The sequence below is a fragment of the Festucalex cinctus genome, chromosome 3 (genome assembly GCF_051991245.1).
Source record: "Festucalex cinctus isolate MCC-2025b chromosome 3, RoL_Fcin_1.0, whole genome shotgun sequence".
In the NCBI taxonomy this organism is placed as follows: domain Eukaryota; kingdom Metazoa; phylum Chordata; class Actinopteri; order Syngnathiformes; family Syngnathidae; genus Festucalex; species Festucalex cinctus.
In genome coordinates this window covers 14,332,012-14,348,160 of record NC_135413.1, presented here as the reverse complement: position 1 = coordinate 14,348,160, position 16,149 = coordinate 14,332,012, and the positions used below count along the sequence as shown (strand labels likewise).

The 16,149-nt window shown below is 37.9% G+C and overlaps 1 protein-coding gene across 2 annotated transcripts in view; it reads right to left on the bottom strand.

The window, feature by feature from the left end:
• ldlrad3 (low density lipoprotein receptor class A domain containing 3) overlaps positions 1 to 16,149 on the bottom strand; it is a 75,562-nt gene that overhangs the window by 43,838 nt on the left and 15,575 nt on the right. For both annotated transcript variants that reach the window (XM_077515967.1, XM_077515968.1), the window contains exons 2-3: positions 12,150 to 12,296; positions 1,537 to 1,662 (exon numbers count right to left, since the gene is read on the bottom strand). In XM_077515967.1, coding sequence (XP_077372093.1) covers positions 1,537 to 1,662; positions 12,150 to 12,296 — 273 coding nt within the window. The remainder of the gene's footprint in view (positions 1 to 1,536; positions 1,663 to 12,149; positions 12,297 to 16,149) is intronic.

The window sequence follows — 16,149 nt, the reverse complement described above, 5'->3', positions numbered from 1 at the left end:
CCCTCATGTCTTCCCTCACTATATCCATCAACCTTCTCTTGCTCTCTTCACCCTCATCTTTCAACCCATTTACTCACAATTTCTCCTCTAGTCATGTCTGAACCATCAAAGTCAGCTCTCTCTAACATTTTCCCCAAAGTGTCTAACCGTGGCTGTTCCTCTGATGAGCTTGTTTATAATCTTATATATCCTGGTGACTGCTCAAGAAAACCTCAACATCTGTTCTATTCTATTCTATGTGTTTATATCTATCACTTTTGAAAACCGAGCTCGTATTACACAGTGTTTATGTCTGTGGTTGAAAAGGAGAGCAACATTCAGATGGAGATTTACTACTTTTAATGAATAAAAACATTTTTCTAAGCGGGTATGTTTTTTTCTTCATTCAATAGTAACTGGTATTAACGTAGAATATGTGCTTTAATTCTACTAAGAGGCTGTGGAACCATGCCAATCCCACGTCCGATAAGGAAATTCCTCAGTCCTCATACTATTAAGTCCAGCTCATCAACAAGTGCATTGCTATATCGCTCACACATTTGCATACAAAAAATATTTAAAAAAATCTTAAACTCTTAAACACATTTGCAGTTTGCATTTGTTGTTCTGCGTTATCTCTTATTCAGATACATTTAGCAGAAAATAATTCAGGTCAGTGTTTCAGGATTTTCCTTTGGATTCAATTAAAACGGAATCATAAATGCCTCAAAATTCTTTGATCTGAAGCACTTTGCAGTTTGCACTAATACTGTCTTTCAACTTCACCTTCACACACGGTTGGTGATGCTTACACTACAAGGTGCCAACCTGCTAATTAGAAGAAATTAGGTGCTCCATTTGTACTTCAAGGACACTGCGACTTTCACTGAGGCATGTTTTCAACTGGTAATATTCCATTGAGACAGACACGCTAAAACATTCAAAATCAAGCTTTCCGTTATTTAACCCCCCCCCAAACAAACAATAATAATAAACATTGACAGAAATACTGAATATCTTTACATTTTTCAATTTGAGATGATAAACATACAGATGATAAACGTATAAATCTTACATAGATAAAAGATAAATAAAGAAGTGATTAAGAAGCGTTTCTATGATTTTTGTTATTTTTTTTTTATATTTTACAGTATAGCAATAACAAGAAATTGCAGCGTCCTCTTGAATGTGATGCATATGTGTGAACACTATTGAGAGATATCATGACAATCTGATATATATATATATATATATATATATATATATATATATATATATACACACCGGTATATAATATTATATATATATATATATATATATATATATATATATATATATATATATATATATATATATATATATATATATATATATATATATATATATACACACCGGTATATAATATTATATATATATATATATATATATATATATATATATATATATATATATTTTTTTTTAGCACAAAACTGTATGATGGGTTTGATTATTGAGTCAACCTAATAATAGCCTCAGACATGTGCCACTTGTTTTGCATGTTTGTTGTGGGAGACTTACTGCAGTTTTCTTCATCACTCCCGTCAGGACAATCACTAAAGCCATTGCACTGGAAACGTCCAATGATGCAGTGGACCCCATTGGCACAGGCAAAGAAAGTAGGCGCACACTTTGACTTGACTTTAGCTGAGGAGTAAAAGGGGGAAGGAAACCAATAAAATCATTAGTCTCCAAACAGAGGGGGAAAAAAATCCATCGACAATACATGCATGGATGGATTGAACTCATGCACAACCTGGGTGCAAATCAATTGATTGTCTGTTTTGGACGTAACAAACCATATTTGTCTGAAGCATGCTTTTTAATGTGTGATTCAATTCAACATGCTGCAGAAATGAACCGTGATGGTTTACTATGGTGCCAAAATGTTTCATTTCAAGAAGACGACGTTAACAAGGCAAGTGACCACAACACATTGCTGTTACAACGTATTTGCCATCTTCTCAAATTCTTACCATTTTGCACAGTTTCCTCACTTTAATGTTTAAGGACATCAAACAAGCATAACTCAAGTAGAAAATAAATGCAGTTTCAGATGATCATTTATTTATTAGGGGAAGAAAATACTCTTCTAAACTATCTGGCCCTGCCTGAAAAAGTTAATGCTCCTCTTGTTAAATTCAGTCGAATGATTTTATTTATTTATTTTTAAAGTTAAGTTCACGTTCACTGACCACACCCAAGTGTGATTACTTCTAGGACTGTTTAATCAAGAAATACTTTAAATATAACCTGTCTGACAAAATTAAATTGGCCAAAAGCTCTCAAAAACCCACAACAAAATGCCACGAGCCAAAGAATCTCAGAACAGTCATTGACATGTACTGCATCAGTCTGGAAAGAGTTACAAAGCCATTCCTCAAACTTTGGGACTCGAGCCCATCCCGTCGAGTGCCATTAGTCACAAATGGAGAAAACATGGAGCAGTGAGTATTTTTTAAGATCCAAGACTTTCTCAAATTTGATGTGTATGATATGATATGTAAATACAAGTTATTTAAACATTCTTTTAGGATGGGGAAGTAATGCTACAAAACTTGCAAGCTCCTTAAAGTATGATGAGGGAAATAGCATATCTGAACACAGCAATACAGCAACGACGGGAGAGGAAAACAAACACAGGGCAAAGACAAAAGGAGCAGGCCTTATCTCCTAGAACAGGCTGGATCAATTTCTGATGTCCTCCTGACCAACCTCAAACAAACAGATTGGCTCTGATTCTAATCAGGCAAAAACCAAAACTAATCAGACAAAAATACAAACTTGTTTTCGTATATTCAAAATCTTTTTTTCAACTTTTATCTTTAATATCCACTGATCAAAAATATACACGTACCGTTTATGTTTATGCTCCTCTTTTTCATGAGCCAAAATCAAATATCTAATACATTGTTTTATATACCGTAATTTCCGGACTACAAGCCGTGACTTTTTTCACACGCTTTCAACCCTGTGGCTTATACAATGATGTGGCTAATTTATGCATTTTTTTCTAACGTGGAATATATGTGTCGAGGAAGACGCACATTTAATGTAACTTTGCGCTTTGTGCATGAATAAAATTAACATGAACAGACCCTCATCATGGAAAGTCTCAGTCTCAGTGACTTTTACCAGTATGTTATTTTTAACCAGCCATATTAGTTACTAGTATTGCTGCTGTGTTACTGTGTTTTCTTCCTTTATAAGGAAAGTACCACTGTGTGTGGCATACGGTTGTACCAATAAGTATAAAATAAGTGTGGGAAAGTGTGGGATATTTTACTGTATTGGGGAGGTCAGTGAGGTTGGGGCAGGGTAAATGTGTCTGATCATCAGACACATGGTGGAAAATGGTGGCAAATGGCGGTCAACTTCAGACAAAAAATTATTTGGCAACTGCCTTGTTGCCGTATACTTCAACAACTGAACTCAATGCAAACAAGAGCCCCACTCTGGAATCAAAGAAGCAGCACTGCCCCCTAACAGTGTGGCATGCAAAGGCCACGACTCCAATTTAACAAGATATTGCAGTAACCAACACCCCCATCCCCGAACCCTGCCCACTCCCACCTCCCACGGGTTCAATTCCGGGTTCCGGCCTTTCCTGTTTAGAGTTTACATGTTTTCCCCGTGCCTGTGTGTGTTTTCTCTGGGTACTCAGGTTTCCTCCCACATTCCAAAAACATGCATAGTAGGTTGATTGAACACTCTGAATTGTAGTGTGACTTAGTGTGACTCTGAGTGTGTATAGTTGTTCGCCTATGTGTGCCCTGTGATTGGCTGGCAACCAGTTCAGGGTGTACCCCGCCTACTGCACTTATGTTCAGATAATGGATCGAAGATTATAAATATGACTTAGTGACAGCAACTTTTAGTGTTTTATTGCAGGCTGAGAAAAACAGGATGGTGACAGCTCACTTCAACTCTTAACACTCTTTGACTGCCAGGCGTTATAAAAACAAAACAAAAAAATCCACAGTGCCAGCCGCTTTTGAGCATTTTAACTCATCTTTCAAGGCAAAAAGAATATTGTTTGCCTTTACTACATATACAATGTGGCTACGAAATGAAAGATCGCATTCCATTCATTGGAATTTTACTAATCATCATGAAACGTCTTTGGCAGTCAAAGAGTTAATTGAGCAGTAATAAAAATATTTTTATTTTCTATACTGCTACTTCTTAGTAGAGAGAGACTACAATGAAATTTTGATTCTGTATGTCCTGGATACTATAACATGGACAATAAAAATCCTTGAATCAACTCAAATGAGAATATTACCCGTAAACCAGGGGTGTCAAACTCGTATTACCCGGGATTTACACTGGATGCGGCTGCTGGTCCCGGCAACACAACCAATTAGATTCCATTAATTCGAATGGTGCAATTTACACCGCTTGCGTGTGCGTTGCGTGTCGACTGCGTCTCAGTTGCGGCGTGCCGCAGCCCTTCTGTAAGGATAGACCTATTTTCTATTTTTGGCAAATGGCAAGCTAGCACAAAACACATCGAGCGGGACAGGAAGACCGTCGCAGTTTCAAAATAAATTTCCGGTTACCTTTCAAAATAAAACACTCGCCACCTATTTCGCAAGCATGTTCGCAAAACGTGATGTGGGCGTAGCCGAACCTGGAGTCAACGAGCGAGGTGCTCATTCACGGTTTAGACACCAGCGAACATGGACGAGTAGAGGTTTATATTGGAGGTGGAAAGCCACAAAATAATAAAAGTCCACCTCTCTTTTTGCTTCTCTGTTGAGCACAGACTTTCTGTGTGTTTGTTGTTGTTTTGAATGCCCCATGATCGTGCGCGGTCATGCGAGACACGGCGGGAAGTGGTCGGCGATGGAGCTGCCGGACCGCAGCTGTGCGGAGCCGGTGTGAGTTGGCCAAAAAATTGACGCGTCCGGAGCACACAGTCAAGACGCACCGCACTGCACCGCAGCCGCACCACACACGCAACCGGTGTAAATCCCGGGTTAGCCCAGGGGCCGGATGGAGGAAAAAATATTACTAAATGGGCCGAATCGGTAAAATAATGGTATATAACAAAAATAATTGTCGTCAATTATACGCAGATTTTTGCGATTTTTGGGCCAGCCCTAAATTACGGAGTTCAACTGTAATCTATTGTTTAAAAAAATAACATGAATGCAAATGAAACGCGGCAACTCTTTGCCTGTATGAGTTCCGGATGTGTTAAATCTACCTGTTTTGCATATATATAGTTTCCAGAATGCATTGTGAGGCACAGTTAATGAAGTTATAAGGACGTTAATCCCTGTCATATGTATTTGTGTTACCAGTAATTGAATTTGTGTCGTATTTAACAAGTTTATGTTAGTCTATGATTTAAAAAAATAAATAAATTAAAAACACAACTTTAAATTGTGTGTAAAATAATGACTTCCATGGCGATTCCGTGTACAAGTTACATTACTCATCTGAGGACTGCTTGTGAAATTACAAATGTATATATTTGATTGTGGCTGGCTGATTAATTGGTCCGAAATTACAATTTTTTTTAATTTTTTTTTTATTTTACAAAGTTGTCTCATGGGCCGGATCAAACCCCTTTGCGGGCCTGATCCGGCCCGCGGGCCCTATGTTTGACACCCTGCCGTAAACAATGTTGTGGGCAAAATTATCGGCTCTTTCAAGTGGCACAAATATATTTGGCAAAGCAGAAGGGATAGGTAGAGCAACAGCAAGTGGGGCGCCCGTCTCCAAGATGAAAAGTAATCCGCAGAACAAGGGAGGCAGCTGGGCTTGAGTCCAATCTGTTTTATATTCTGGGAAGCTTTTGTTTACCTGGACAACACACCCATAACCACCCAAAGCCCATTAGGCATGGTATATCATGCCCATTGGACGCCAGGGAGGAAAGAGACATGCGCTCAGCTGTACGGAAAACTAACAGGGATAAACACAGAATTTACCTGCATACAAAGTTTTACATGATTTTGTGATTGTATTCTATTTTACTTGTGTACCCCCAAAAAAAAGAAGACAACATTATGTTGCATTCTGTAAAATGCATGGCTATGATTTTCTTAGTAGAGACAGCTCTGTGATTGCTGCGAGATCCTTCACTCACTTCCTGTCTCATCTACATCCTCATTACCACTTCTGCTGCTGGCAAGATTTATCTGACCCAGTGTTTGTGTTCCCAATTAACTCAAAAGTCACATGAAGGGCAAGCTCGTGAAGGGAAATTCGTGGGTGGGAGAGACAGCAATAGGATGGAGCTTAAGTGCTTCGATGCATTTGAGGATGCAAGGCCCTATACTATCCCGTAGGCAGCATTGTGACCCGTTTTGGGCTTTTTGATGGTTCTGACCAAGCCATTTCAAAATAAGATACTGCCTACGTGCTATGAGCTGAGTAGAATTTAAAACCACAGGAGAAATATTATTCTAGCAAGCACTAAACAGTAGAAGATGTGGAAAAACAATCATTTTAGCATTCATTTGTTAATCATGAAGGTGTCCTATTTCACTTTCATCCAGCACCCTTACTTTTGACAATCTGGAAAATGTTTACAGAGCATGACAGCATATTTATATCCTCTTCTTCTCTTCTCCCATTACCATCTTAAATGATTTGAACTTTTAAAGCTCTGTGCCAAATGTTCTTTTTCCTCGCTCTATAGAAGTTGTTTACTATGAGAGAGCAGGGTTTTGGGCAACTTCCATAATTTGCTTGAGTGTTGATCGGTGCAGCACAAATGAATGCGAAAGAAGCCGCAGTCAAGCTGATTCCTGAGGTGAAACTATCACAAGCACAGTATGTGACAGGATTACAGTGGAGCGCACAGCTGGAGGAGACCGTTTTATAGTGGAACTTGCACTTGCAAACACATATTTATCCATGTTAGCATTTTCTATGGAGTCTATCCCAGCAAACCTAGGTTTAGAGAAACAGTACAACCTGCGAAGATCGCCAGTCAATCACTGAGTCGACACATTGAGACAGATCTCCGATAAAAGAACATAGTAAATTATGTAGAGTCAATTTTATACACGCTTGCTTATACCCTCTTACTTTCTGTTTGTACCATTATTGTATGTAGATGAATGGCACACAGACTCTTCCACAAGCCAATACAAAGAGTAACACTGCACCCAGTTTCAATTATATACATTCTTCTATGTTAAGAAAGTCAAAAGAATCAAGAAGTTAATACCTGTATATTTTTAAAATTAGTGTTCCTTTTCAGTTAACAATAAACAATACAAATCCAGGTCAGTGCAGCAACTCAAGAAGACAAACTAGAACACAATTTTTTTGTCTGCTCCACTGTGCCTTCTCCTCCTAAATACTTCAGAATTCATGTCAGGTGGAATCTGCTAGTGTACTTGCGTACTTTGTGTTTTGCCCTTCCCCAATATGCACCTCTATGCCCTTCTTCTCCTCTTTCTTTCCTCACCTCCCCAGAGAGAAGAATAACTTGTTTGGCAAAGGTAGGCTTGGTCGTGGTAGGCATGCATGATTGATTTTTTTTTTTTTTTTTTGGGGGGGGGCATGCTATAGAGAGACTAACACAAAAGAGCACAGAGGTTGAGTAAAACAGGATTTCAAAGATTTCTCTGACTTTTCTGAACACTAGTGAAGGTGGAAAACCAATCAATAAGGTATCTGACTCAGGGCGTTAGCAAGAAGGTCAGGATTATTTTCAGACTGGAGGTTTAAAAGAATACAAGCAAATATGTGTGTTGAATAACTACAAAATAATGTATCCATGTGCCATACACTCACTGTAAATCCCCACTTTATTTCCACTTAAAATACAAGTGCAATACTTATAAAGTTGGTAAAATATTCCCTCGGCGTGTTTTTTAAGGAATTGGTGAATATAAATATTTGAAATCTTTAAACTCAAAACTTAACTTACTTTTCCACAAGCTTTATCTGTTTCATCCAATGGTACATATGAAATTGTAAATGTGATTTACTGTAAATTAGGTAATAAGATTTAATGTACTGTATTGTCTTAAAACAATATATGTATACTGTATGATACTGTACAGGCCAAAGGTTTGGACACACATTCTCATTCATTACATTTAAAATAAAAAAAAAAAAAAAAAAGGTGAAAATAATTAAATAAATACCTTTTCTCTGGTTACTTTTATTGCATATTCTTGGCATTCTCTCAAAGAGCTTCAAAAAGTAGTCACCTGATTGGGTTTTCCAACAGTATTGAAGAAGTTCCTATGGCTATTCTGAAGAATCGATCAAATAAACTTTTTTTCCAGTAATTTCACTTTTTTTTTTGTGAATGTTAAGTACATAATCCCCCATCAGCTCCTACATAGTTTTGATGCCTTCAATGAGAATCTATAAAGAAACCAGTCATGAGAATAAAGCAAATGCATTGAATAAGAAAGTGTGTCCAAATTTTTGGCATTTACTGTATATATATTTTTTTAAATATGTTTTGATGGCTGTGTCTTACTTGCTTCAACTCAGAAATTGATTTTTCACCTGTGTGAAAGCTTGTATACATTTGTTGTGTTGTCATTTGTGACGTCGCTACATTATGCAATGGACAAAACCAGTGTCAATTCTCGCCACTCGTTAAATCGTATAGTAAAACGCAGCATACTGCAAGTATACAGTATATTTGGGAACGCATAGTTCATCTGATCCCCCAACTGAATGGTATCTGTAATGAAGAAGCAACGGAGGCCAGGTTAGGCTGTTGATGAAAAGTGGCCTTAGTCAACTGTGACAATGACCTCACTCAGAATTTTCCAAACTTTGAACCTACAGCATGCACGAATTATATTAAAAATTGCACAATGTTATTAAATGTTATATTAAGGGTTATGGTTGCATGTCTACACACATCCGTGTCACTTGCTTAAAGCTTTCAGCAAAAAATCATGGCACAAATAAAGAGGCAAATGAATGTGTCTTTGATAGAGTTGATTTGATTACAGCTTGACGGTCTCGGCAGTCACTGTTTGTCACAACACGCACACACACAAACACAAGTTTGTGGTACTATCTTTGTGGGGCCTTCCTATTGACATAATGTATTTCCTAGCCCCTTGCCCTAATCCCAACCATCACAAATGATTGCCTACCCCCATTCCTTACTCTAACCTCAATCTTAACCCATAATTCAAACCTAAACTCTAAAACCAAGTCTTGACCCTCAAAAAGAAGCCTAAAGTTGTGGGGCCCTCCAAAAATCCCGGAATACAGGCCATGTGCGAAAAATAATAATAATAAAATACACACACTTATTCTTAATCCTAATGATACTGTTGGAGCTGCAAAATATGAAGTCTAACTTATACAATCTCTCAGGAAATTTAAAGTACAAGTATTTCAATACCCTCTGTAGAGCACTGGTTTGCTATTGATAACAGTTCAACAGATATTTTAATCTACTTTCTTGAGGTCAGAATGTCCACAAAAATAAAACGAATGTCAAGATGTTATTACTGCAGAGAGCAATAACACAACACTTTGGAATCCAATAAAGTGAATTCAATTTGCACCTCATCGCTGTGATGCACAGGAGTATCAATAAACACTGTGTCAAAAAATAAATAAATAAATGTGACCATTCTTTGCTATGACATATTAATGAACTAAATAGTAGTCTGTGTGAGAGCCTTCAATACACTGCCCTTCTTGTGTCCTCTCTTGACTTGCACTTTGTTTTGTTTTGTTTTGTTTTTTTACTTTACAATTGCTAACTCTGTTGCTAACTCCCAACCATTGTGCCAGGCTGTGAATCAATTGGTCCTAGGCCACTGAGAAAAGTGGTTAACTATTTATAATTGTTTGTACATCTTCATTTGCTTCATAAGTGCCTTTTCTGCACTTTATTTTCACTGCTCATTTTTCATGCTCTACTTTGCATGCAAAATAAGATTGCTAAAATTAAACAACAACAACACCAACAAAACTTATTTGAAGACATGCTCTCTGCATAATGTAAGGACAGGCTGTGGAAGTAACTTTTGCCTCTCATTACAGAGAGAAGGGCACACCATGTGAAGCATATTCACTCATCCTACATTATGTATGGTAAATTATATTGTCACTAATTATACAAAGTACCGTTTTTTTTATATATATACTAAGGTATATCTATGAGTCATTCACGTTACTTTCAGCTTCTAATGTTTCAACAACAACAAAAATTATAAATAAATAAATCCCACAAAGCTCACAGTCAACAGCATGCAAGAGTTGGGGGGAGGCATAATATAAAACTACTACTGCTAATCTATTAGAATTTACTGCAACATTCTGTATACGGTATATATCCTGTAGTTGGGACATACTTTATGGTGTTTGTATACTAGATATCAAGTTGTTCAAATATGTGAAAGTTTGAAATAGACTGTGTTAAATTACAACAAAGCTAAAGTTAGCTTAGCATAGCTTGAGACACGTCTGTTGTCAACCATCGCTAAGCAGAGACCCAGTGTGTAAGAGATGTAGTTATTGTGGGAAAATGTGTGCAATAAATAAATAAATAGCAGCGAAGTGCTGACTCATGTCCGCCAAGATACTGTAAATATGAGCAGTTGTGTAAATTTGGCCAATTGTGCTTTGCAGGAGGCACAATGCACTTAACTTCCTTTATCAAAACTGCTCAATACAGAAATTGAATTTCAAATCGCTACTGCCATGTGTGGCCGAAAAGATGAAACTTCATGCTCCCTTCTTCATGTAAACGATGCACCCATGGTGTCACGTCCGCAGACAGTGTGGGAAATTCAAAACCGAATCCAGTCTGAAAACTATTGGCCAGAGGCTTGCAGGAGTACCCATTGTGTACAGCTAAGGTGTTAATCTTCTAATTAGAAGATGTTTGAGTCATAAATGGTCAAAAAAGGCTATTGTAAACATTTTCAATTTTCTACAATGAGCAGAGCAGCTTTAAGTGTGACTTGATTCCAAATAGCCCATGTGGAAAAATAATCACCGAAAATCCTGATATAAGAGCATTAAAAAAAAAAAAAAAAAAAAAAAAAAAAAAAAGGAACCTGCAAAAAAGTGAACTGTAATATCTTTCTAATAACTTTTTTTTTTGCAAGTTGGTATGCACATTTGTAACTTTTCTTTTCTTTCAGTTCTTTTATGTTTAAGTTACTCGGTTATGTACATTATGTTCACAATGCACACCAATATCAAATATTGAAAAAGTGCATGAGGCTAAAGAGAGGCTGTGTCATGGAGATGAAATGAGGATCATTACTAGCTATGGAGGGTGCACCTGATTGTGATTACATCTACAAGTAGAACAGTACATGATATCCTACAAGCTACAAACAAGAAGTCTTTCATCTCTGACACAGCTCAGCCATGAGCAAAAATAAATTGCTGCATTGCTATTTAAAGGAATGGAAAAACAATCATGTGTAGGGGGAAAATGGTAGTGTGATATCTATGTTCCCTGTCCTTTAATTTGCATACAGTTTGGGATGGGGTGGAAATGGTTGGAAACCCTGCTGAGTGTAATTTTCTGTGCCAAACATTAACAATGTGGGTCTTCAAATTGTATGGAAACCTTGTTAATGTATAAGATGTTCGACTATTTCAGAACAGCAATTTCTTTGAAACGTAAATCTTTTTTTGTTGTTGTTGTAACCTTTTGATCAGCTTTCGATGCAATATGAGTCACACCCATTCACCCTGGTTGCCTATGCTTTTCATTTCTCGCCTCTTGCCTGCCTCTGCCCTACCCAGACAACGGCTAATCCTGGCTCGGAGGCCCAGTAGGCTCAGTCAGCTTTACTTCTTCTCTCCTCTGTCAGAATCTATTTTGTCTCTCCATGTCATTTGGGAGACTGTGAGCATGAGGTCCTTTTGACCTCTGTTAGAAGATTCTGTAAATTACAGACATTGATTGGGATCGGCTCTAGCACCCCCACAACCCCTGTGAGGAATAATCGGCTCAGAAAATTGTTGTATGGATGATCTGGCCTTTATCAGAAATGTTAGTGAATTAATGTGGAACAATATCCTGTGATTATTGTGGTCAAATGATTTTTTACCATTTTACTACATGGCCAAAATTTGCTATAGTAAAAAAATACTAGCAAGGATTCCTTTCTTAATGGACAAAACCGTGATAAAAAAAAAAAAGAAAGTGCACTTACGGCAGCCTTTCTCGTCACTCTTGTCAAAGCAATCGGGCAATCCATCACATTGCCACCCTCCCGGGACACACTTCCCATCTCCACACATGAAATTTCCAGGGATGTTGCACTCTGTGGTGAAGTTATTCCCTGGAAGCAGCTGGCTCTCTGAAAAAAAAAAAAAAAAAAGTGGATACAAGAAACTGAGACTGACGACCATTGCAGAAATAAATTCACCTGCAAGATGGATTTCATTTGCATTAATCAACCCCACAGTCAAATACTGTTATTCATCTCCATTCTTAAGAGAATCAAATAGCGATATTATGAAAAATTATATCAAAAGACGTTACACACAATGCATAGCAACAAGACACATATTTATGCGCTGACTTTAGTTTCACAAATCAGCCGGGGCATTGTCTGGGGCATTTTACTGTGCTTAATAGGCATAAATGTGAAACATGGCCTTTTAGCTGAGATCTGACACCACGGAGCAAGCAATAATGAGTGTCGCACTGACCAGGGGATGGTGTTATACTGCTCTGCTGAAAATGGGTGTACGGATGGCCAGCTTCATTGTGCTGAAAAGACTCAGGAGCTATGCCTGCTGCCAAGAGATTTGGACCTTGAAGCCATTAGTGACCTATTGGCATAACAAACTCAAATTGCAAAAATGTGCAAGAGTAAGCCTTTCCTGACATCAAGAGTGCTTCAAAACAAAGTAGAGAGCCCAGAATTAATTGATTCATTAACATCTAATCGATTATCAAACTAATCAATAACTATTTTAATCAGAGTAATAGTCGACGTTCTTCAACTTTAAATTTTCCAAATCTTTTGATTTCAGCCTCTCAGCAGTAATTATTGGTTTCTGTTGCCTTCATGAAAGAAAACTGATTATTTTGTGTTTAATCTTAAAAATAAAACATTTGCAATTATCTGAGAATGATTTGTAATACACTTTGAAAAAATACAACAATACATTTTATATCTGATTATTCTATTAATGAATGGAATAAACGATACAATAAACAATTCTACAAATATATGTGAGTGGCGGCCCGAAAATAAACTCATAAAACAAGCGGGTGAGTGTAGACCTCAACACTTCACAAGTGCAACTCTTGCCAACTAACACCTCCGGATCATCTGAGCTACACAATTTACAGTTGAAATACTCTGTGAAAGAGCTATATGTAACTGCTGACTAAATTGCCTACATACCTGACTTTTGAGGTGGAATTCAGGGCATATGAAATGTATGACAGTAAGACAGGAGCAAAAAATAATAATAAAATAAAATAAAATGTTTTCATCATTCACAGACAATGGGGAAATAAGAGGTATAAATGACAATTCCATCAGCAGAAAACAGCATTCTTCTGACACAGAACCATGTTAAGGGACTACAAAGAGTCGGCTGTTTGAAAGGCATCAAGACAAGTTGGATTGGAGGTGTGAAAGAAAGCACAGAGGACTATTTGTATTTTGGCCAAAAAAAGATCATGTGTTCCATGATTCTTGAACATTACCAATAATAACCTTAGTATCTTCCACATTTTACAGTCAAGGGGGTTTTAGCTGGACTACTTGCAGGGCTTTACTAGTGAGGAAACAAACATGCCCCCCTCATTACTTCGGGCCACCACTACTCATTACAGTTAACCAATCAACTCAATGAATGAGAACAATGGAATTCTCACAAGGGAACGTGGATGATTTCAATGGAAATGACAGCAAGCACACCATCTAATTCATTTCTTCTTTCCTTGCTTTGTCGCATTACATGATACTGAATAAGTTAACTGTGGTAACACATCACAAGGACAGATTTGCTGGTGAAAAGGCAAGGGATAGCACCTGGTGCTACTTGTATGTGTAAAGGCTAAGTACTCTATTTTCTAAGTTTACAGAGAGCCAAAATAGGAAGATACAAGAGCCACATGTAGCTCTGACGATGCATGTATTAGACACCTGGGCTGGCATTCGGATGAGTTAAATAACATAAACTACAAGATTCATTCTGACATGGGTCACCTTTGAAAATTTGGCAAATTTGAAGCAAAACAAAATTTCTGGAGCTTGGTTATCTTTTCCTCGCAACCGGTCAGCACCACAGAGTCAAAAAGTACTGCATTTGTATTTACAGTGTACCTTCCACGATGAGCAGATGTTGTGTGGCTGAGTGTTCATTATAGGTCACAGGGTGCACCGTTAATAATCAGATTGAGACCAGAATCTTTGACACAATGATCCACCCACCGTATGTGATACAAACTCAAAAGCTTTGCAGCTTAATATCATCCAATACAGTAATGCCCAACAATCTGAAAGCAATCTGCAATCCCCTTGAAAGAATTTAATGTTCGACCCATGTAATTCAGATCGCTTCAGGTCCGGGCCTTCATTGTCCATAAAAGCTTAGCAAAAAACAGAGGCTTTGCAATTTAACATCTGTCAATTATAGTTGCGTCAAATTTAGGAATTATCAAATGAATCCCATCGGAGGAGTTCCACCAAGCACAATAACCATTTACAAAGCTGCCTCACACTACTTGACATATCTACTGTATGTGTACTACTGTTGTGAGGCCTCACATTGAATCTACTCTGATGGGCATCAGATTCTTCTGATGCCACAGTAACTAAACCTGTGGAACTAAAACCAGAAGTTAAGATTGCCACAAGTGTAACAACTCATTTTACCTTTTCATTCCATGTGAAAATACAACTGCAGTTGTATGAAAAATTAGGGCTGTTTAAAAAAAAATATATATATATCAAATCGAGTTTCCTTTTCGAGCTTGATATCAATTCATAAAACCATGAATCGATTATTGTAACATCTATTTTTGCCATAAAATACATTTTTAAAGGCCACGTTTTTTTCTCTTTTACTGTTTTCTAGGAATTTACTGTTCACATGTTTTAAAAGTACTTTCTTACCTTTATGAAAGACCTGACTTATTTAATTGCACTTTGAGGACAATTCAGAATCTGTTCAGACCAGAAAATTCCTTAGTCCGCTTGTTTAGTCCGGACCAAAAGCGGACTTTATTTTTTTCGTTTGGTGCGGTTCATATTCACAATGGCTTTTTGCAAGCGGACTACATTGCGTAATCACGTTGACCCGCGTGACAACCTGTGCTCCCTTTAGACAAACAAGACGAGGGCTGAACGCATAACGGAACCCAGAAATAGGGGAAAAACATGAAATTCTGACTTTCTGCATTACTGCTCTTCATATTTGTGGCCTTATTAGATGGAAGATATTTGCGGACGTCAAGAGCAGCTCAGGAGGTTCCGCGACGCTGTTTCCAATGTTGGAACAGCATCATCAATTGCGTGCCGTAGCCCGAAGGAGCCGTTCCGCTCCGCTGCCCGACCCACAACATGCTGACAGAAGCATGGCTAAACAGAATACAGCACAATATTCACTACCGGGCAATATTTCCCCCCACCATGTTTGGCTACGGTATCTTGTTCGGCCCAAAATGTCGCATATGTCCTGCAGTTGGAGCGGCTCAGCCGTTGTTTGTATTCAGACTGCGAAACGAACCGCACCGAGTGGGTTTGGAAGTGGACCGAGACCACCTCAAAAAGAGGGTCTCGGCCCGCTTGTTTGGACTCCGCACAATGATTCATTTGTGTGTATTCAGACCTGCACAAAAGGTCCGCAACAGTGTGGGAAATGAACTGTGGTCCGTTTAAAGTGGACCAAATAGTGCAGGTCTGAATACAACCTTATATTTACAATTATTAAATTACAACTAAACTAAGTGCAATTTCTGGAGAAATTGCGTGGGAATGCTGAATGCTAAGATATGAATGCATGTGGAATGCTTATGAAGCAAATTGAGAGATACATTATGAAATGATGGCATCCTGGTTACTGGACAATACATTTTACCAACTGTTCCACCGAGCAGTATCGGACACCTGGTAATGATCATAAGTTATATGTATGGAAGTGGGCGTGGAAAATGATACTTGGAAAAAGTTCAATGTCTGTACCATT